This window comes from Strix aluco, chromosome 7, assembly GCF_031877795.1.
Source record: "Strix aluco isolate bStrAlu1 chromosome 7, bStrAlu1.hap1, whole genome shotgun sequence".
Lineage (NCBI taxonomy): Eukaryota > Metazoa > Chordata > Aves > Strigiformes > Strigidae > Strix > Strix aluco.
Genome location: NC_133937.1, coordinates 32020395 through 32043228, shown reverse-complemented (window position 1 = coordinate 32043228; position 22834 = coordinate 32020395). Strand labels below are relative to the sequence as shown.

The window sequence follows — 22834 nt, the reverse complement described above, 5'->3', positions numbered from 1 at the left end:
GCTGGGTTTTGCCTCTTGTACACCCAGTTTGCAGATGCTGAGCAATGGCCCCTGCTTCCAAGCAAGTTACTTCATGGGGTCAGTAGTGCAAGGCTCCAGGATCTGCAGCCTTCTTCCAGCTGAGTTTCACACAGATTCACTGGTCTGTGGATTCACTGAATTTCAGCTCATGTCAATTTAAACATCTGTGCTAGAAACCTTCCAAAGCCCAGAATTTACCAGCTAAGATTCTGACACCACAAAGCATGCTGCAACAAGAAGCTACAATATCACCTATTTCTTTAAGAGCGTGTGCTTACATGACACATTTAAAATGCCTACAGGTGATCTAAAACATTACCAGTTACCCCTCAGACGGCATGGGTTTAAAGACATTCCATCCAGGTCTTCCAGGACTAAAAGTGAGCACGGGGTAATACCATGCATGTAGGCATTTCCCTTTGCTGTTGCTTCTAGCAGCAGCCCAGAGATGTAGCAGAATTTGTTCATTTGAAGAAAGGTAAAAACTTCACATTGGGAAAAATGTTTCAGAATGAGGTTGATTCTTGGGTTTTTAGGGGTAGCTTTATTTGGCAGGTTTCTGGGAAGTTACAGGTAGTCTTTGGAGGACAAGGAGGGGCTGTGTCAGGAGAAAGTGAGGTATTCGCAGAATACAACGTGTTGTAAAGTGTTAACACATTTATTTTATATATATATATATATATGTGGGCAGACAACTTCACACACCCTACCAGAATTTACTATACCGATGTCATTTCCATATTGTATCTCTGTAAGTGTTATGAATCAGACAATATGTGACATTAATTATTTGCATTTATCATTGTGCAAACTGACATAATGATCAATTATGGGGTAACACATCAGTAACTGTTTACTGAAGTACAGAAGTAATCCTTCAGTTTTCTGAAATATTCTGGAATTATCCTGTGCATGCTGTATCTTCCCAAATCCTATTTTGGTCCAAAAGTAGCTCTCTTCCATGGCCAAGAGGTGCAGCATGCGTTGCTCAACACCTGCTTCAGTAGCAATGCCATGTGTGTGTTCCACGGCGGTGGCTCTCCTCCCACCACCACGTATGGTTCACAGCTTCTTCGCCAGTTCACCTCATTTTTGGAAATGTTTCTCTGTGAAGTTCCAGGAAATTGCTTTACGGCTGTCTCACCTCCTTTGTTCACCCATAACTGGAAACATAAGGTATTTGTCTTGCAGTTCAGTGACATATGACCACTTTCAGGAAATGTTTGAAAAAATGTTGAAAGAATGCAGGATGTTTGGTCTAAAAAAAAAGAGAAGGGAGAACAGGCAGAAAAAAACACCTTCCAGAATGAAGATTTCTCTGGAGACAGTGGATATCAAGCATTCTCCATGCCAACTGAGAACAGGGCAAGAAAAAAACATGTTCATTTTCTGAAAAAATCATCTAGGATAAATATTAGAAAAAAACCCTTACTAATTACACAGAGATGAATCTTGGAACAACACAGTTTCTGAAGTTCAGAAGAAGAGTTTAGGCAAACCTTGGGCAGGAAAGGTCGAGGGTGACATCCTCAGTGGATACTCTTAAACTAGATGATCTGTGATTTTAGGGTTCAAGCCTAGAGGACTGTCCTAGGAGAGTGACAATTACAGAGCTGGAAGCAGCCCTGGTGCTAGCTGGCCATTCCATCCCTCGGAGGCTCCTTAGGCAGAAATGGATTTGTTGTGCTCAAAGAGGCAGTGCAGAGCAAAGGAGTCCCATAGCAGCTTTGGAGGAGAGCTCCCAAGGAATGTCTTTTCTTCCATTTTCAGCCTCTGTAGTTCCAGAACTGGGGTTTCCCTCTGTCTTTATGCAGAATTCAGCACAAACAAGCCTTTGAACACCACTGAAACGGAAATATCAAAAAGCATGATCCTTTCCCACCTTGAGAAATAAGTACGTCCCAAACACTCTTATCACAAAAGCAGAAGAGACAGGCTGTAGAAACATTGTCTGGAAATTAATCTTTTAAATAGAAGTCTGAATATATAAATATTTGTGTTTGTTCACTTTGAGTTATGGATGTTGTTTTCATCTTTGGCTAAATAAAATTTTATAACAATTTTTTTTCAAGTCCAGACTGGATTTTAAAGGACATATACAAAGCACATTTGTCAAATTTACTACTGGACTAAGTGGCACCAACATTGATTTTAGTGAGTGTAGTTTCTTACTGTAGTAGCTGTCTTGGCCTAATTCAATTGGAAGCTGGGCAAATACTTCCTTTGGCCCAAATCCACCTTAATCAAAGTTTATATAAATCTCCTAATATCAATAATCCTATGCCTGCTAAACCCAGTAGTTATTTTGGTTGTATCTGGCAAGATAAAATCATCTGTACCCAAAACCAGTGATCTGTTTTTTTTGCCACATCATTGTATATTAATACAATCTATCTTACAGTGATATATATGTATGTAAATATACCTGCGCACAAACACGTATCTACAAACGTGTACATATCCGTACGGAGAACAGGCACGTGTTCTGCATACACGCCATACCACACCATGTTTCTGTAAGCAACAGAGGTCACTGTAGTACAGAACAAAGCTCCCTTTCTGCATCCAGTAAAGGCTCCCCTGCAGGCAGCTCCACACCAAGCACCAACACCTTCTGGTGTGATATCAGCTGAAAATCAGTCATGTTTCTATGATAGCAATGGAAGCAAGACATACTGACAAATACATTTTTACAGGAAATGTCACTGTTTGGGAAACAACTGAGCAGTTGCTCTGGAAATGCTGCAGTACCAGTGACATCCCTATGGTAGTACTTGGTAGCATCAAAACTCCGTCAGTGAACTCTGTGTGCGCTGGGCTGAGTGCACGCACCTTCCTATGCACCACTTCTCTCTCTGGTTTTCCCAGATGTCTTTACCAGTAGCACCTTCACAGAGCAGGTCAGCCCTCCTCTCTCCCAAATCCACTCATTCATTCTTCACTTAGGGCTTATTTTGGCTGCCAGTGAACCCAAAAGTGCTCCAGACACATTCCTTTTCTCCAACCAGCTCTTTTTCCTGTCATTTCTTAAATGTATTTTTGTAGCTGTAACACGAGGGGCATAACACAAAAGGAGACCCCACTGAATTATGACATAACACTTTATTTACCAGCCTTCCTTCCAACACTACAGCTCTCAGCCTGCCTTTGCCTGTCTGTAGCTAAGAGGAAACAAGGGAAAAACATGGCTTTGTTCCAAATGTAGGTAGTTTCCACACCCCTAACTGATTAGGAGTTCAGTATAAATCAATGTAATTCAGGGTAAAAAGGCGAGCAGAGGTGTGAACCGGTACTTTCTACTAAAGTACAAAGTATACACAGAGCAAAGGTTTCATAAAGTATTTGACCGTCATTTTTTTTCATGTAACTGAAATACATGCCAACATGAAATACAAGCCAAACACATGCCACTCATGTCAACAAAACAAGTTATTAGGACATAAAATGAAAACAAAATCCATGTTCTCTATTCTTTGTACTTCAGCAACAAAAGATGTCTGGCAGCTCTAGAAGATAAAGGTTACCTCCATACACTGTATGTCATATTCTTCTCCCTGATCTTTTCCCTTGAACTTTGGCACTTACTTAATCATTGAGGTCTTTTTTCAGGAACATGAGCAGCCTTTAACATGGAAGATATCTGAATGTGGAATCCTACATACAGTAAGTTTCACCTTAAAAAATTAAAAAAAAAAAAGACATTTTTATAGCTTGTTATATCTGATCAACATTTGTGCTATCTGACTTTTGTATTTTAACTAGCTAAATAAAAATGACCTGATAAGAGATGAGTATTTTTTCCTTGCTGAGACTGTCTTTCTTTTCTTTAGATGGCAACAGCATCTGATGACCTCAACTTTCTCAGCAAAATTCAAATATGAATGTGTTTCAAGTATGGGTCAGAGAACCTGGATACTGAAATATGAGCCCATCTGAGAGAAACATAGGTATAAACATGTAGTAGATCACAGTGGTGTTAAGGCACCACTTAGAAATCTCCCACATTCTTTAAAAAAAGTTGTATCACACAAGGAGATGCATAGTGCTTGATAACCAATATGAGGTAGGAGTCTAGGGCTCTGCCCCCAGTACCCACAGCCACTATAAGCAAGTACACATCCACTGGAAGCAGTCATTTATTTCCCAAAGTCTGCAATTCACAGGACTTAGCCAAAAAATACCGGGTAACTCTAATTTACAGTAGCCCAGTAGTATCTCTTAGGGTTGCTCAGACTCTCTGAGATCAATTCCTCAAACACAGCAGTGCTGACCTTGCATTCGCCAAATAGCCCAGGAATAAAAGATGCTACATCAGAATGATGCTGAGGAGCTATTCGGTACTGAAGTTATCCATGCCAAACTTAAATTAGAGTAAACTGGTTTGAATGGAGCCACTTGAAAGTCAGAAAGCAGCTTGCTTTCTCTCTTGGCTTGATTCATTTGACTATCACCTTCAGGTTAGTCAAGCTTACCTCCTTTCTTGTGGACCTGCTGATGAAGAAGTAAGCCTCCTCCACGTCCTGGGGTTGCAGATCATTCACAGCCACTATACGGTCTCCGTGATTAAACAAACATCCCAGCTGGCAAGGACCAGTCCACTGTGAGACACTGGGGTATTTGGAGGACAGACAATAAAGGAAACACATGGGATATCCAGTTACTGCTAACAGAATGGTAACAGCTGAACCAGACTGCATTTATGGTACTGCCCTCTGGAAACAACACACGTTGAATGGCTCTGCAACTTTTTGATCTGGTTCTAGCTGAAATTAAGCTGCTTCATCCATCCCAACAGGTCCTCCTAAAGGTGCCCATGACACTGACATTGTAGCATGTTAACAGGTGAAACTGGTGCTAGCAAGGTCAGCAGTGAAAGTTGGGGATTCCCGTCCAAAAGCAGGGGGTCACACTCACTGTAGATGTTTTAGCTCGATGTTTGACTGAGATGATTTCTGAAGTCATCCCAAAAGAATGAAATTAAATCTTACTATCAAGTGTTTTATCTATGATATAACTGCAGGGATCAGAGATCCATTGCTGTCCTGATGGGACCCTTATGGAAATTCCAGTATCTCTTTCCTGATGGTGTCTGATAGTGTCTCCTTGACGACAAGCTATTTAGGATTAGCTGACCTGACAGTCAGACCTAGTGATCTGTTCCCTTCCAGAACAAGTCCCAAATTCTTTCAGTATGAATTTCCACTGAGAAAGCTCTGTAAATTTAGATGTAGATCCAATTATTGAGGTGAGGTTCCATTTCCAGTCCCTTTTGCAATGGTATTTTTTCTTCCTGCTGACAGTGGCTGAAACAAAGTGACTTGCTGTGCAAACAGTGCACCTGATGGGTGTGAATATGAGAGCAGCAGCAAAAAGAAGTCTCGGTGTTGTGTGGCAGTGAAAGATCAACAGGAAGCAAAGGAGTATGCATTGAGCATTTTTTTCTGCTCCATCCTCTTTAGCCTAGTCATTGATATTGAAGGTCTAGGGAGAGCACTAATTTCTAACAGGACTACTAAAAGGATGTATGTGCTCTAGCCCATAACACCTACTTGTGATAATCTCTGCCTAGCACTCATTCCTAGCACTGAACAACTGCTGGGATTAATTCAGAGATAATTTTGTGCTCACATCCAACTCAAGTCAGCTCTATTCCCTCTATTTACTCTATTCCCTCGCTATATATATGAGACATCACCATTGTGGTTCACCAAATCCAAGGTAAAATCGACTAGCAGTAATTAGGTGATTTCACACCAACATTAGAAGAATAGCTTTTGGGGTGGGACTTCATCACTAATTATTACACCTCGTGCTGAGGGATCTCAATTCTATATAGCCCTTTTCAACAGCAGCTGAAATAGAAACTCATGTGCATAGTCAGAAAGAGCAGAAAGGAATCACGGAAGTACCAGCACACACTGACCCTGCCCTGTTCTGCCCTGCCCAAACTGTACATGGATGTGTATGGTTGTACACTTCTGTACCTCACTGTCACTCATTCACATCTGACAGACACCGACCGACACAAGATATCCAGAACTTACCATATTTGTCCTGCTGCTTCAGTAAGTTTTAGGTAACTTACTACAGCCAGGGGGATGAAAATGTCCAATTTCTGCAGTTGGGTCTCATCTCTAACTCGACTGTGAAAGAAAACATCAGAGACCATAGAATCATAAATCACAGAATATGTCATGTTGGAAGGGACCCATAAGGATCATCGAGTCCAACTCCCTGCTCCTCACAGGACTACCTAAAACTAAATCATATGACTAAGAGTGATGTTCAGACACTCCTTGAACTCTGAAAGGCTTGGCATGCTCCACCACCTCAGCTGAAACCCATGAACACATCTGTCTGCAACAAAAATGGAGAAGACACTCACCTGAGCAGTATAGACAACTGAACCACTGAAAGTGGTAATGAATTTTGCCTTCTCTGGAGGGCTGGCTGCTGGCTGGTGCTGCTTTCTGGGAATTTTAGGTCTCTATTTGCTTCCAAGTCTCTTGGACATGCATTGTTGTCCTGGCATTTGGGAGGAGACGGGAGCCCATCGTGTCTGCACATGAGCTGGCAACTCTCATCCAGCAACTTACTGAAGAGGAATGGTGATAAAAAATGAACTGGTTTGACCATTCCATACACTCTTGCTGTGTTTGAAGTTGGATAAAATAGCCATCAGTGAAACAAAGAATAACAAGTTCTTGTAGAATATCCAGTGGACAAAATTACAGCTAAGTAAAATAAACAATCCTTCTAAAAATGGATGATAAATCCCAAAATAAACCTTTTCAGTATTTAAAGACTATTTAATAAGCCTGAAAACACTCCAGCTAACAACATGCCTTGACAAAGAAACTGAGTACAGATTGTTGGCCGTGGCTGTACTGGCTTCTGCAGGGATGTAACGCTGTTCCCTGGTAGATACAATAACTCAGATGTGCTTGAACTCATTTAAGGTTTATTTGATGAGCATTATAATGCCTGGAGCCAACTCCCCTCCATGCCCCATATAAGACTGGGGTTAGCAGCAAAAGCTGCTCTTGGTATATTTTAACTTGGATGGCATAGGCTTGTGAGGTTTTTATAGTAATTCCCTCCAGGGGCTCCCAAAGACACAGATGAGCTTGAATAAATCTATTGGAATAAACTGGTTTGTGAGTCTGCATTTCCCATTGCCTCCCACTTATGTAGGGTAAGACCTGACTGTCTGAAGGCAGCAGGCCACAGCTAACAGCTATTACCATGTAGGCACACTTCTCCTCAAGTAGACTGCTATATCATGGAGGTTGTAAAGATTCCCTGTGGCACTACAACTGTGACAAAAGTTCAGGTCTTTCTTTGTGACATGCCAAACACTGTACTTTCAAAGTACACCGCATCAGACCCATTCTTTGGATGGGAAAATGGAAGGAAGGAGGTGATCTACTCAGGATCACATAACTCTTACTGGAAAAGCTGGGAGCTAATGCCCCATGTCTACCTTTCTCTTTTACCCACTAGATAATGCTGTCTGCTTTGGAGACTACCTGTCTGAAAGGTTGCTGGAGCTTGGCTGTGGTGTCTGAGTAAAGTGGAGGGCTATTATGTCTTGAAATCCTAGAAAAAGTATGAGTGAACAAAAAGTGCTGCATCCTGTAGTTGGAGCATGTCTAAATGCAGTTGTTTGCAAAGTAAGTTTAAATTTCACATTAATGAATTCGAATTTCACTCTGGTATTCCCACAAATTCTGAACTTTCTGAACCAAGACCAAAGAAGGACTCATTCAAACAAGATGCAGCTTCTAGATATTGTTATGTAAACACCACAGATGACAGCTCTATCTGTACCACTACGTCACTTTTAATTTGCAAATCCTTAATGAAGTTGTTACTTACAGTGATTTCATTGACATATAAATGTTCTCCTTTACTGGGTTCTGCGCTGGCTTCTCCTCCACAGGGACATCAGACCCAGCTGTAGGGTCAGGCTTTGATACTTCAGTAGCACACTGTTGGAAACACATAACAACATAAGACATTAATATCATTGTTCTGCCTACAGAAATTAATTTCCTCGTTTTGTTCAGTGCTCATGCTGTTTAAACCCATTGGCTGATATAGCTTGGCTTTCCCCAGGTAAGTCAATTCCCAGAAACTGTGAGCTAGAAAGGTGGTTGAAACTTAAAAGTTAATGTTATCTGGTATTATTGACACTTTCAGGTTGGGACATAACCAGTTACATTCTAAAGTACTACCACAAAAACTTTGTTACATTTTAGTTTAAGCAGGTTGGAAAAAGAGTCTTGTAATGTGAGTGTGCTTAACTTGAAGTGCTTAGATTATATGACAAAATCATATTGTTAGTGTCCTTCAGTTCGCTGTACAGTCTTGGGAGAGAGGCTGTGACTTCTGCAGAAGACTGACCACTTAGCTTGTCCTGACCGCTAATTACATGGGAAGCCTAGAGAAATTAGCCTCCCAAATTAGGTGACAAAATTTGTTTAAAATTATCAGTACGATTCCTTCTACTTTCTTGTTTCACAATGAAACGTAGATACCAAAATGTTTCAGAGCATTTCTAAAGTACTGCTTTGTTTTATGCAGCTTACTGAAGCTTCAACAGAATTACATTTTAAAATAGATAAAAATAATGTACTGTTACATTTTCTAAATGAAGTTTTCACTTTCAAAAAAACCCCAAACCCTGTTATACAATAGGCAAAAGCCATTCACAATGAAACAGTCAATTTGGGGAATTTCAACAAAATCAGCAATGTTTTTGTCAAAATGCCACTTTCTACCAGAAAGATCCTTTGAATGAGTCTAGTGTATTTTTTCTTGTACAAATGAAAGCTCTATTACCTACTGCTTTATCTACATATTTCTTTTGCAAGGTACTAGTGGTTCCTCATACCAGTTCCTCTTTGGCTCATTAAATGTCTCCTGTCTCCCTGGAGCTGTTAAGAAAGCAGCAGTACTCACAACTGATAAACTACCTTTGCTAAAATATTGGTGGGAATTTGGTAATAATCTTCTTCGTCCTTTTTGATGTCTTCATCTGTGTCTGATGACAGCAGTTTTTCCTCACTTCTTCCCAGATTCTTATCCTGTTAAAAGAATGGTTTTGTATTTAACAGGTTCAGCTACACAGATTGTTTAACATGTATTTTTCCATTCACATGGAAAAGTAACAGAATCAGCAAATATCAACAGAAAACATGGGAAGACATGTTTCTCCTTGAAGCGAGATATGCTCAGAGCCAGTCTGTTTTAGAGACAAGGTTTCTATATTTGTGCTCCTTCTTGTATTTTTGAGATCCACTGCATAGGACAAAACTGGCCGCTGGTACCGCAGTACTTCTGGTATTACTACTCATAGATGGATTTGTGGTAACCAGGCAGTTGCAATTGATTGCATGTTCACAACCTGTTATTCTGTTTAAAAATCAAGTGGATTAAACACTCCATGTATGAATTTGCATGCATTTAGGGTCACTTGTGTGGAAAAGATTTTTTATTTGCATTCAGTTCTAAAGTCTTTACACTAGGAAAAAAATCTGTAGGAAATCTAGAAGTGGATTGGGATATATTCGTCCTTTTTGAGCACCTTTTAACCACTATCAAGTAAAGAATTAATTTGGGACTTCCCTGACTAATGAGCAGTCTATTATCTCATACTTCTCTATGAACTAGAACATACCCTGGAGGGCTGGAGACCTGTCATAGAATTCTTTGTGTCCCGAGTAATATTCTGCCTTCCTAAATACCTCAAATACTAAGTTTATGGCAATTTGGTAAGTCAAGCAGAAATTAATCCCTCCACCAAGTTCATCTTTCTAAGTCACAAAGATAAATTATTTATTTTTATGTCTCCTTTTTGACTTCACTATAGTGAAGTGTATGGTAATTAGTGTTTAGCTGCCTTCCAATGCAATTCTCTATGCCATGTTTGTGAGGCAACCAGTTTTTATCTCTCCACTTACATCTTTGGTTTCCATGGTGATCATTTTAATAATTGCTAAATATGCCACAGAATATATTACTGTTTTCAAGGTAAAATAAATTAAACTAATTACTCTCTTACATGTAAAGAGAAGAAACTGCCATTGAATAGAAATTAAAGATGATGAACGTATTTTTGTTCCTTGTTGGTATAAATGACATAAAAAGCAACTCATGTAGTAGGAGTCAGAACAAACCTGCAAAAGGTCCTTCAAGAAGTGCATAACAAACCTACAGCAGGAACAAGCCTGGCTCTGTGGTCATGATTTAAAGTAATGAATGAGTTTCCTAGTGACTTTTCAGGGGCTTTGGATCAATCAAACAAGTAACTTAGGGAGAAGGGGAAAGAGAAGGTGGTTTTATGAAGTCTTGAGATCCTCCAACTCCTAGGAAATCTCAGAGGGCAGAGAGCACTCATCAGCTTCCCAAACTCATCCTTCAATCTCCGACAGTGGCTACCTTTTGCCAAATGCATAGTGTTTCTCCCCAGCACTATCACTGATTATAGGGAGAATGGGAAGGAGAGGGTTAAACTGCAGCAGCACTGTGTTTCCCTAAAGCAGTTTGCCAACATCTCTGTTCCTCCAGGTGCTTTACCACCAGAGAAGTGCAGTTAACTGCAGCCTACAGTTCTTCTCAACTCTACAGCTAAACAAATTCTTTAAACGTCTGTTGAACCATGATGTGGATTTACATTAGAGAGAAAGTAGACTATGGAGAAAACTGGCTGTAGCGTAAGATGGAAATGATACCTGGAGAACAACTGAGTAATAGTTATAGGCTCCTTGGAGAAGGTTATGTGTTGCCCTTGGACAGAGGAACTTTTTCAAAAAATCAGGTGTGTCTGACAGATCCTGACAAGGATGCCTAGGTGCCTTCAATACAATAACATGCAGTACAGAGTGATGCAAGTCCGGGCTCCTTATTTTGATGTATTTCAGGTATTGAGAGCTGTATATCAAACCAGCTGATACTGAACTGCCGAGTCAGATGTGGTTTGGTAGCTCCAAAATGTGGGTTGAAAGGGAGCCAGGTCCCCAGACCTCTCCAGGGTCCCTGTCTGTGTGACCGGACTCAGCTGACATTGAGAGGCCTGTTTGCATGAGGAATGGCTACTGACCAAAGAGTTTTCAAGATCTGGGCCTGGGTGAGGGAACCACCGATAAAAAGCAAAATGAATCAGATACTAGAAATGTGGAGTCATACTTCTAAAAGGAAGCAAATACAAGGGATTAATCTGGAAGTCAGTTGCCTAGACATCACTGAGCAGAGAATAGATCTGGAGATGTTAGGAGATGTTAAATTTATGAGGCAAGTGAAATATTTTAATCGAATGAACAAACATTTTTGTTTCTTGTTAGTTGTACGGCAAGGTTATTTATTTTCACACATGCTGAAAGAGAAATATGAACTTCCTGCTATTCCCTCTGCTTCAGATTAAAAAGGTAAAATCCAACTTCCATATCTTTTAACCCTCATGGTCAGTCTGACCTAGTCTGAACAGCTGCATATAATACATGCTCTCTGAGGGATCATAACTGTGAGAAGAATTAATGAATGAGACAGAAAAGGCATGTGTAAGAAAGAGACAGAAAGAGAGCCTTGGTATGCATTCAGAGCAGCACTAGTTAAAATCAGACTAAGGGTTAACTCCATGCATTTCACAGCTCAGACTCACAATTGAATTATTGCAGCTTCATAAAGTATGGTGCATCAGCTGAGTCGTGCTAACTGCCCATAGCATTGCAATGTAGTTTCAACTATTTTCACTTCTTTTCACTAAATTTAGCTGTATTGTCTCATACTTGCTGCCAGCCTATATATATGGATGGTGATGCAGCATGTGATTTGCCACCCTGTTAGCTATGATAGCAGAACAGATTCTTTTCCCCGTATCTCAGTTGCTCCAGATCATAGTCCAATGCATAAACTGCCAATAAAGATGGGTTTAAACTCAGCTGCCAAACTGCACACTGGTGTGGTGGAGCCTTGGTTGTGCCTTCTGTTCTGTTGATTCTGTTGCAAAGGCAGTAATCCAGGGCAGAGGATGGGTAAAAAACATCCAAAACTGCTGCAGGTATTTTTTCGGGGAACACAGGTCAGAACATTTAGCCAATAATACATGATGACATTCATCATTGTATCTTTTTAAATCATTCCTGACAGACATGGAAGCTAAATTACTCGAAGTCATATTTATGCTGACAGAAGGTCAGTCCAGAGGTGTGCCTCAATTTAACAAGCCCTTGTTCTGTAGTTCAGTTGCATTGATTCAATTGCTACTGGCAGAGACTGCAGAAGGAAACCATTTAGGAAAACTGTGGCACAGCTGAAAAATGTGATGGGAGGAGCAAGTCCTCAAGCATTGCAACTTCAGAGTTTTCTTGATCCAGTTTGTGAGAGCTGCCACAAGTGGCAGTTGCTGCACAGAAATTCTGAGGATCTGCCTCCAAGAAGCAAAGTAAACAGAGGATATTTCAAGCAAGTTCTTAGGTTATTTTCAGTGCTAAACAAGACAACAGACTAAATCTTTAGGAAAGTTTCATAGTGAAAACCAACGCAGTGTGCTGGGAAAGTAGGTGAATAATCTATAGTTACAGATACTCAGGTGAGTGACAGATACTCAGGTCACTTCTGGAGACTGAACAAGTCAAGAGCTATTTGATTTGTTCTGCTCACCAGACTTGGACAAACTCCTCTTGGTGAGTCACACTGAGCCTGATGAAGGCCAGGATCTGAATTAGGCCTGTTCTTGTCTTCTGAGGAACCATTCTCCTATATACAAAAGAAAAAAGTTGACTCCTCTTAAAGATACACTGGAGGTGCTTCACCTGCATTTAGCTTCCTCTAGATGGGCTGTTTGCATACACCTTTGTGACTAGAGAAAACCTGCAATTCCTTGGCTGCTATTCAGCCTGTCGCCAGAGGACCGGGACTGCAATTGCTCTGGGACAGCAGCAATGCTTTCCTTCCTTTCTGTTTAAATATTGAGGGGAAGATCTGGAAGGCACAGAGGAACTGGACCTGAGCTCCCCTCTAAACTTTACATCCTGGAGAGAGACAATGAAAAGCACAGTCATGAACCAGGAGGAATGTGGCTAGCACCTGCCAAAACAATCATCACATGGCTTTGAAAAGGCATGTCAAAGCAAATCAGGGCCTTACTTCATGCCCACTAATCTTTGCCAGTCAGTTGAGACGGCCACTGAATATCGTTTCTGATTGCCATCAACACCTGCCTTTACTTACATGCAGACTGTCCTCAAAAGTCTTTCCTTTGTGGGGACTCTCTGATCTTATCATCCAGGTCCTACTCAGGAACCCACCACAGACCACCCGGGCACCCATTGCAAAAGCTCTGAAGAACTTTCGATGGAACAAAGCAATTGTACAAATCAAATTTCACAGTGACCCCTAGGAGCAAACTCATTATTAAGGATGGCTAATCTGTTTACCTCCTGGTAGCTTTGCCTTTCCAGGAAACTGGTTGTACCTACAGAATTCAAGAATAGTGGCAAAGAGGAGGGCCGGCTTCTGATTTCTGGATTTGCAAGATCTTGGTTCTAGAAATAAGATAACAGCAGTGTAAGAAGACAGGTACCTGATGGGCATGGGCTACAATGTACCAACACATCCAACTAGTCCAAATTTTACTTCTTAATGGCTCAGAGACATTGTCTACACGGCATTTTTCAGGCAGACATAAATTTGCCCTGCTGGCACTTTGAGCTGGCTGGAAGCTGCAGGGATGTAAGTAGCTTAGTGCTGAGTCTGAACTAGTAGGCCTGGCTGGCTGACAAGGTGCAGAAACTTGGGCCTGGGCTTGAACTACCAGAGCTTCTAGCTGGTTCATAACATTGACAGAATTAGATTGGACTGGTTTGTAAAACAGCATGTAAATATAACCAAAAAGCACATGGTAAGAATAACACACGTTTTCATTCTGATGCATCAAAGGGGCAACTCATTGAAGCATAATGTCAATCATGTCCTAATTTCCATGTGGCCTACTCTTCAAAGAGAGTCCTTCAATGTAAAATCAATCCCAGCGCAGACAGACTGTGCAATGCCTGCTTAATGCATAAAGCCAGGGTACGGGATTTACATGGAAAATGAATTTCTGATTAACCAAGGCAAGAGTCAACTTGCAAGGCCAAAATCAGGAAAATTCCTTTGCACAGGTTTCTAGTGAAAATACAAACTTCTTTCTTTCTAAAATCAAGTGTAGTAATGTGTCACCTCGGGGTAGAATCCACCTCTTTTGGCCTCCCTGCAGACTGAAGATATCACAGCAACCCAGTCCTCTGTTTCCTGCCTGCAGGTTAGAACAACAGAAATGAAAACCCACTCACAGGTAAAACACAAGGAAAACCCATTTGCCTACCCACTTCTTCCTATGGGGCCCAAAATAACACTTCCTGAAATCAATGGGGAAAATCTGCACCTTCCTTTCAAGAGAGAGTGCTTGGGTGGCTACGGCCAGATGGCAAAGAGAGGTGCAGCCCAGGACTGGGAGCTGAAAGGGGGCTGTGTGTGCGTCTGCAAGAGACATGGAGAGGGAGAGAGATGGAGAAGTGGGACAGTGCTTTCTGCTTAATTTTCTGTGTGTAATGCTGCTCTGCCAAGTCCTGCCATAAAGACAGCTAACAAGGCTCCGGAATGTGTTAGGGCGAGCAGGATGAGAAACATGGCATTGAAGGACCCCCTGAAGCCCTGTTTCATGCTTGTGGTGGATTTAGTTGGATAAATCTGGAATGCTTCCCACCAAGTGTGGGCTGGGAGAGCAGTGCCCTGGGGAAAGGCGTGGGGCAGCACGCTCAAGTAACACACAGGTATGTGTTTTTGTGTTTTCCTTCTGCGCTTATCAGCATTTCACACATCAGCTGCTCTTCTGCATAAAGGCAGAAAAACCCTTCACATGCTTGTGGCTGCGAAACTGAAGAGGAGAAGCTGGGAATCAGCAGCAGAGGAGCACTGTGCCAAATGTCCTCCCTCACTTAACCGAGCTTTGGCTGATCACCTCGACAGCAGCAGTTTCTGCCCTTGCTGAGGACTGCATTGAGCCTAGGAAAGCAGGGAGCACACCACCCTGCTGCAGTAAAGGCCGCAGTCATTCCTCTTGGGATCTGTTTTCCCTCAGGGGAATTTTCCCCTTCAATCTGCTTCGCTTGATTAACCACCTACTTTCCAGGGCAAGATTATTTCCTGTGATTTATCCATAAGAAGCAGAAACTTTCCTAACTCCCAGGAGCTGTTGGGTGAGAAGACAGCTCTCTGCTCTTCCTTGACCCTTAACCGGTGCAGTCTGAGATGGCACTGCCACACTGATGTACTGCTGCTGCCATCCCCACTCCCAGCCGCATACTCCCACTACTTTCACATGTTGGATGTTGTAACTGTGGCTGCAAGGAAGGTTAGCTCACCCGTCTGAACCAGCAAAAATTAACCCAGCCATGGGGGAAAAAACAACATAGAAAACAGCAGTTTTCCATTGGATCAACCAGATAAATCGTTTCATCCCTGAGCTGTGCCATCAGCTGCTGAGACACAGGAAGGGATGGGAGAGCTGTGAAGGAGCAGGATCTTGCCTTGGGGCAGTGGCTTAGTGTTACATCAGCTTAACTGTAATGTCATATTGCATTTCCACATCTTTCTATGCTTACCTGCTGCTCCCAATGAGGTAGTAACATCTGTTTCCAGTACTGATGGACATCACCTGTTCAGGAAGGCATTTAAACATCTTCCTCACCATTTCCATAATATCAGAGTTGCTTATGCCAACTTCGACATTTATGATTCTGTTAAGATAACCATATCAAACATCCTATATAACTATACATACATACCTACAAACATACACACACATCTGTGTGTGTATGTGCATATTTTACTCTGCGCACAGCGTAATATGATGAGATCTGCATGGGAAAAGGTAAACATTTTTCCACAGAAAATATTATCAAGAAAATAAGTGCACACATTCAAAACTGATGGTCTTTCAATGAAGAAAACTTCCAAGCAAAAAAATAAAATCAACTTTTGCAAAGACTTGTGTCCAGATTTTGGATCCTCATTTCTGAAAAAAGGAGCTGTTGGTCTAACACGGAATCTTGAAAAGAATGATAGTAAGAAAAATTGCTGGCAGATGTTTTTGAACCACTACAGAATAATACGTTTGATTTGAAATGAATTGTAGATTAACAGTGTTTTAATGGAGGGGAAGAGGAACAGACAAGAAGAACTCTTAATGGATATGTAAATGGAAGCACTACTTCCATTAACTTCCAAGAAGTTAAATTAGTAAAAATAATAACAGCAGTAATCACAGTAACAATGTAACCACATGTCACTGAGCAAGCTGGAACTTTTTTGAAAGCTTCCTAATGTAAATTCTTTTAATGGAAGATGCACAACTGCAGTGTGAGTCCAGTGACCTCCATGCCTAACATTTCCAGGAGCCTGGAGTATTAAGCTCCAGGTCTGGCTGGTAAAATCTTTACATTTCCCTTTACATTTACTGTTTCTCTTCTATGTATCTATCTCATACCACATGTGGCATGGTAAAGGGTGCTAGTACAAAGCCAATGACACTCAGCCTTGCTGCAGTGGGCACTGTGCTGAGCTAAGCAGAGCAATTTTTTGGCAGAGTAAGAGGCAGTGGAGCAGCCAGCATCAGCCCAAGGGGCTATGTGACAGCCAGGAGACCTCTGCACAACTTGTAAAGCACTTTGTAATGCTGTAAGGTGGGAAAGGTTGTGTGCCATAGGTAAGAGTGGCATAGCCTGTCCTTATATGTGAGAGAATGCATAGCACTGTCCTCACAGGAGATAAAATATCTTCTACTACAGGAATACAGCCTTTGGGATCACGGGGCCAAGATATCTGGTTTGCAGATACCACATCACCACAATCACTCACATAAATGTATCAAATTTCATCAAAGCAATTTAGGATTTTTACTTCTGCGTATATCATACACTGTAAGTTGCACCCAAAGCATACAAAAGCCCAAGGGACTCTTTTCTGGATTTTAGTGGGATTTGGATCAAGAACCTCAATCAGGAACAAGTGTCTGTACAATCAGTGGCCATTTAAGAATGTTGATACATAAAATAAAAAGGTGATGCACTTGAGTTACATACTGATCAACAGCTATGGAGCCTTTTATGTTCTGGCCTTTAAGATACTTCAGGATGTAATTGCCCTTGCTGGATTTGGACAGGATGAAAAAACGTCTTTTCCAGGAATTCTGCCGAAGAGAAAGTAATTTGTCTCTCATTAAAATTCAGGATAGCAGAAATAACAGATGCTTGTTGAGAGATTAATGAAATATGACTAATTTGTGCTAGCATACCTGTGATCCAAAAAGCTGAAGAGGTGGTGATTTGATGAGGAATCCATGCTTGCAGACTCCATCTTCAGGGCAAAATGTATTTTGAGTTCTCACTAATCAAAGAGAAATTAACAGCATCATTACTTAATTTGTTACCAATTAATCTCTTACAAAGACCTGCTTGAACTGGAAATTGTTGCTGAGCACTGGGTTTCTGTGCTTAAATGGCCATAAAGCACATTACAATTAGAGAAGACAAACACAAATCAAGGCTAAAAAATATAGGTCCAGGCCATGCTTCCCTGATGTCAGTGTTACTGCTGACAAGTGGCTCAAACTGTAAATAAATGATAGTGACAGTGTAGGGGGCTCATAAGATATCAAGAGCCTCTCTCTTATTTAACTGGACTTACTTAACTTCTGGAGTCTGGTCTTATTTAACTTCACAATTAGTGATCTGAAAGACAGTAACCAGCCCCCAAATGAAATTTGTAGATGGCATTCAATTTGGATAGGTTGCAAACACAGCTAAAGATAGATCATCTTATACCATGAATCATAATGTGACAACAGCAAAAAGTCTTAAATGTAAAATATGAGCGAAAACTTTGGGGGGAAAAATGCCTGACTATTTGTTCATGATCCTGCATACTCTGTGGCCAGCTGTAGTTTAAGATTCACATTTCTAATCACTGGTGGATTTACGACCAAAATCTCAGTTTTATTAATGTACTTTAACATCCAATGAAAGGAGTGGCAATCTCATTCAATTTTTTAAGCTATTAACTGTGTATGGGAAATAAGATTTTTTAAGAATCCAGACTGAAAGGAGCACAGTCAACCTCATTTTGGATCTTCCTGTAAGGGACAGTAGGGAATATACATAAGTTCTGGGAAACGTAACATGACAAAACTTCATGGTGATGCAAGAATTGCTTGCTTCTGAAATCCCATTTACTACCGACTTCAGTGGAGGTAAGGCTTCGTCATCAGTGCCTTGGAGATACTGACTGTATCTTCCAGTTCCCAGTTAATTTTTAAAGATTTTAACATTTTTTACAAATGTCAGTTCAACCTCTGTTTCAGGGACAAGAAAAATTCTGAATTTAGGACAGACTCTTTAAGGAAGGAAGCAGAGAGGCAGAATTAACACACAGTGTAAGTCCAGACGAGAGCTCCAAATTTTTCAGTATGCTGGTTTCCCCTGCTTTTCACCTATTGTTTACCACAAAATCAGTGGCAGGTGGAGGGCAAAGAGCATGTTGTCATATATTTATAAGAATGGATTGAAACCTGATTCAACCTTACTACTGACAAATATTAGTAAATGAAATCTTGTACCTGCAGAATTTCTTTTGCTTGAAGAAGCCATCCTGATTGTTTCTTCTACACAGATAGTAAAGAGAGCAAAAGCCTTGAAGCTAATTCCTTTCGCTTTGCTTGCTGCTGAGCAGCATTTCACTGTACACACAGTTGTCTGAGAAAATAACAAATATCTCACAAGTGTTTATTTTCATAGTGACGATTAAACTATATAAAATAAGCATAGAAACATCTATAATGAACTGCATAAATAATTATAATAATTATTACTCATTTAAGCAACTATTATGCATCATAATATTTTATATTATAAAGTAAATTAGACATTATATGATATCATATTTATTCTATTATAAAGTAATTGTAAAATTGCAAATAATTAAAATTATAAATTTATATAGGCCAAATAGATGATCTGCCTAGGAAGTGGCGAGACCTGCCAATAGAATTTCATCTTGCCCCTTCCTTTGTACTAGAGACACCACCTGTAACCTTGGAATATTGCATCCAATATATGTTTCTGACACTGCCTTAGCAGTGTGATCAGCCCTGTATAAAACAGGCATAGCTTGGCCTAAAGAGTTTAAAATCTATTTAGAAAATCTAGTCATAATACTATGGTAATTATAATCATTTGCAAGTCTGTAGCATTCTTAATACAATGCCCTCAGAACAATTTATAAACAGTGATGAAATAAACTTCACAGCTTTCTAAGAGGTGGATTAGTATTATGACTTTTCAGAGGGGTAAACAGAAAGTATCTGTTTTGATTTATGTCAACTTATTTTTGCAATGTCTCCTCCAATGTTGCCAGGGAAATGGGAATCTCACTGTAAAACTTGAGAAGTTAAATAACCTGCTCACTGGCATAGCCAGGCTGTGGCAGCCACCGGAATAGATGCTGGCAGGGAGGCAGAATGCCCCAATGCATTTCCATGGGCTTCTCTGAAGTTTTGTTAAATAACCCTTTAACAAAACATGCAGGCAGCGATCTGTGGGATTTGATAAGTGCAGGAACACAGAGATGGAGCATTTAGAAGATAAAAGGTGGGTTTGGTTAATGGGCTTCCACTGGGGTTTTTTTGAGCTAATTTGCCTTTCAGTGCTTTCCTTTGAATAAGAACACCATTTGGGTGTCAGGGTAACAGAGCCAGATCTCCAAAGCGCTGCTATTTCTTTGCCATTTGTATGTGACCTCTACAGTCCTCCCAATTTATTGCATGCAGGGCACTACATTTTGCACACTGGACAGTTTTTTTATTATCTCACAATTCCTTTCTTGTTTATTTAAAATCAGATCTAGTTTCTCTCATATACTTACATTTCTGATTTGTAATACCACGTCTGTTTGTAACATCATTTAGGAAACCTTTCAAAAGTTTCCCTTTGCCTTACGCCAAAGCTCTCATTCCTTGAAAAATCAAATCCTTTCCTTTTAGTAACTTGGCTTGTCTGTTAGCTACAGCAAGGTTACACAATCTCCAACATGCATGCCATCTGAGGCTGCACAGCCTCTTCTGGGAAAATCTGAAGGACTGCAAGTCCTGTGCTCTAGTTCTTTGCTGAGCTCCCTGGCTGGACTGAGAGATCTAAGGGGTTTCCTTTGCTTCTGTTTCTTCAGCGATTTACTCCATGGTGCCAGAAGTAAACATGGTCAGGAGGGGTGGTCAGAAATGGTTGGTTATTTTCTGGCCTCACTCACCTGACACAGGATGGGTTACACATGTAATCTTACTTCTGACACAAAACTAAAGACTTCCATACCTCCTGTTCCAGGCAATACCATGCTGTAAATGAGAATGATCCACTGCAAACTTAGGTCCACTGGAGATCTCTGCAGAGCATTCCTGCCTGAATTTTTATGTGTTTTGTTGTTTGGTTTTTTGGGGTTTTTTTAGGGAAACCTTTGCAATTTTGCCTTTTTTGAAGAAAGATTTGTTGTACAAATGCTGTGACAGACTGTTATAAAATTTACTGCTAGGGTTTCATCTATTGCCTACCAAAAAAAAGGACAAAAAGGCAATTTTTGAAACTAAAAATGTCTGCACACAAAGTCAAATTGTTAGTGTCAACAGTAGGGGCACACGCCTGGGGTTGCAATGAATGGCAATGTAATACTCTTTTCAATGTGACCGACAGAGTCACTGTGACTGGCAAATGATGCCATTCTTGCAAAACAATGTTCCAAGAGCCTATGACAGGATAAAAGTCTCTTCTAGGTTTTAGTAAAAGTCAAGATTTGCAGGTGGGAAGACAAAAACCTATGAGATTACAGTTGTGCTATCTCACTGCATTTTGGGAAAAAGTTTTTAATCGTTACATTTAATTGTCTTTTCTCTTTAATGGAAAGCAACATTTTGAACAGGTTATGTTTAATTCAGAATAGACAATGCCAATTCCATGTTTATACCCCCTCAGAGTTTTGTATACCTGGCATTAAGAGATTTGATTGCTTTCGACCTTTTGAAATGCAATGAGGCATTTCCGTCAAAAGGCTATTATAAAACTTAAAAAATACAGTACCAAGATAAGGAAAACAAACTGTTACTACTTACATGCAAAATGTCTTTACGGTGTAGAAGGTTTTAGAGAAATATGCTTTTAAGTATTTCCGGATTCCCTGTATTGCCTCCTGCAGCAAAACACGATGTGTTCTTGCCCTGCATTGTGACTGCCTTCTTATAGTCTGTGCATAAATACAAACACCCTGAAATATGACCCACAAGGAAATTCCTGTTTCTGCCATGGGAAGCAAATTAAAGACTGTTCTGAAAGGGGAAATCCAGAAGATTAATATTCACTTAGAAGCAATGAAAAATTATGCACATTTGAGGCAGCCATAAACGTCTCCCATGCAGAAAAAAGCCTGTAGACAGCTTACTTTTGCTGGTTCAGCTTTCTAAATAGTGCCTTCATTTCCCCTGAGCTGTGTCTAAAATATAATATCCACCCATGACCAGAAGATAAAGCAACATTAAGAACCCTGAAAGATCATAAAGTACCATAAAATGTAACCAAGTTCAGATTTAAAGAACAGCATTTACTAAAACATACAATGGTGAAGCAGGATTTTTTATGCTACCTGTGTAATGACAGTGTGCTTTCATTGCAGGGTGTCTGTCTTGGTTATAGGTGATTTTTCTCTCCAGAAACATCCAGCATATCATTAATGATAATGATTTTACACAATAAACCATTTGGCTAGTCCTGCAGATGGCAAGGGAATAGCTGTTAGACAGAAAATAGTTATAAATCTGATTGGGAAATAAGCTAAAATGCCCTAGAGCTTATAAGTCACTGTTCAGCTGTCCTTGCCCAAGTGAAAGGGTCAGGCTTCCTCATTCCAAATGGGTTCCTTCAGGTTCTTGGGCTGGCACAGCCCTCAGTATGTAAACATCACCAGTCAGACATGATGTCTGCCGGTGGGAAATTTTCTTAAATACTCTTAATGTTTTTTGGACATGATCTAAAGTAACGCTCCATCTAGCAGAGACACTGGTCCTGAGATAAAGGAATGTTTTGCTCCCTTTCTTTCACTGTTACTTTAAGTTATCTTTCCAAGTTGCTTTCCTCTCTGGCAGTGTTCTTCAGGTACTTTATGCTGATCTTTGTGCATTTCATATCCTAGAACTAGCCCAAAGGTTGTTTAAGATTCAGCCTCAAATTCTTCCTTTCATTGTAAGTCAGCAGGCAGAATTGCTGTGCTCCTTTGTGCCATACTATCATCCTCTTCCAGGAAACCTTTGGTCTACCAGGAGACCTCTTGCAAATGTTGAGAGTGCCTTGTTGGCTTGCCATATTAGAGCACTGAAGAGCTTCAAATAACATTACTACTTTGCCTTTTTTCTTAGACGGACTGCTACCACTTCACCTATTAGTTGGAAATTCCCCAGCTGTCCTTATTTAGTGTCTGTCATGGTAAATGTACAACAAAATCTGATAAAGACCCACTCTGTCCACCTTTTTTTTTTTAACTTTTAGACATTATGCCCAATAGGGAGAATAGCTTTTCCTACTCATAGAGGAAACTCACTAACAGTAACTCCTCTGATTCTTTCTCAGCAGTCCCTTGTAGGCTGGACCAGGGACTATTTCTGGTAATTTTTATATTTTCACAATGCTTCTAAGCTAAGATAAATTTGCGATAGCTTTTTCCAAATAAAATATAATTC

The 22834-nt window shown here is 40.5% G+C and overlaps 1 protein-coding gene across 2 annotated transcripts; it reads right to left on the bottom strand.

Moving 5' to 3' along the window:
* Nucleotides 1-798: 798 nt before the first annotated feature.
* On the bottom strand, nt 799-21318 carry PLEKHS1 (pleckstrin homology domain containing S1). Of its 2 annotated transcripts, XM_074830082.1 has the most exons (15): nt 21218-21318; nt 18680-18815; nt 17360-17451; nt 17148-17254; nt 15669-15803; nt 14245-14320; nt 13461-13568; nt 12685-12780; nt 9000-9110; nt 7900-8012; nt 6407-6616; nt 6066-6164; nt 4494-4629; nt 3607-3695; nt 799-1865 (listed from the first exon to the last, which is right to left on the bottom strand). In XM_074830082.1, the coding sequence occupies exons 2-14, from the start codon at nt 18708-18710 to the stop codon at nt 3627-3629; spliced, it is 1383 nt and encodes a 460-aa protein (XP_074686183.1). In that variant the 5' UTR covers nt 18711-18815; nt 21218-21318; the 3' UTR covers nt 799-1865; nt 3607-3626. The 2 variants fall into 2 exon arrangements, with proteins under 2 accessions (XP_074686183.1, XP_074686184.1); XM_074830083.1 differs by lacking the exon at nt 3607-3695.
* Between the last annotated feature and the right edge of the window lie 1516 nt (nt 21319-22834).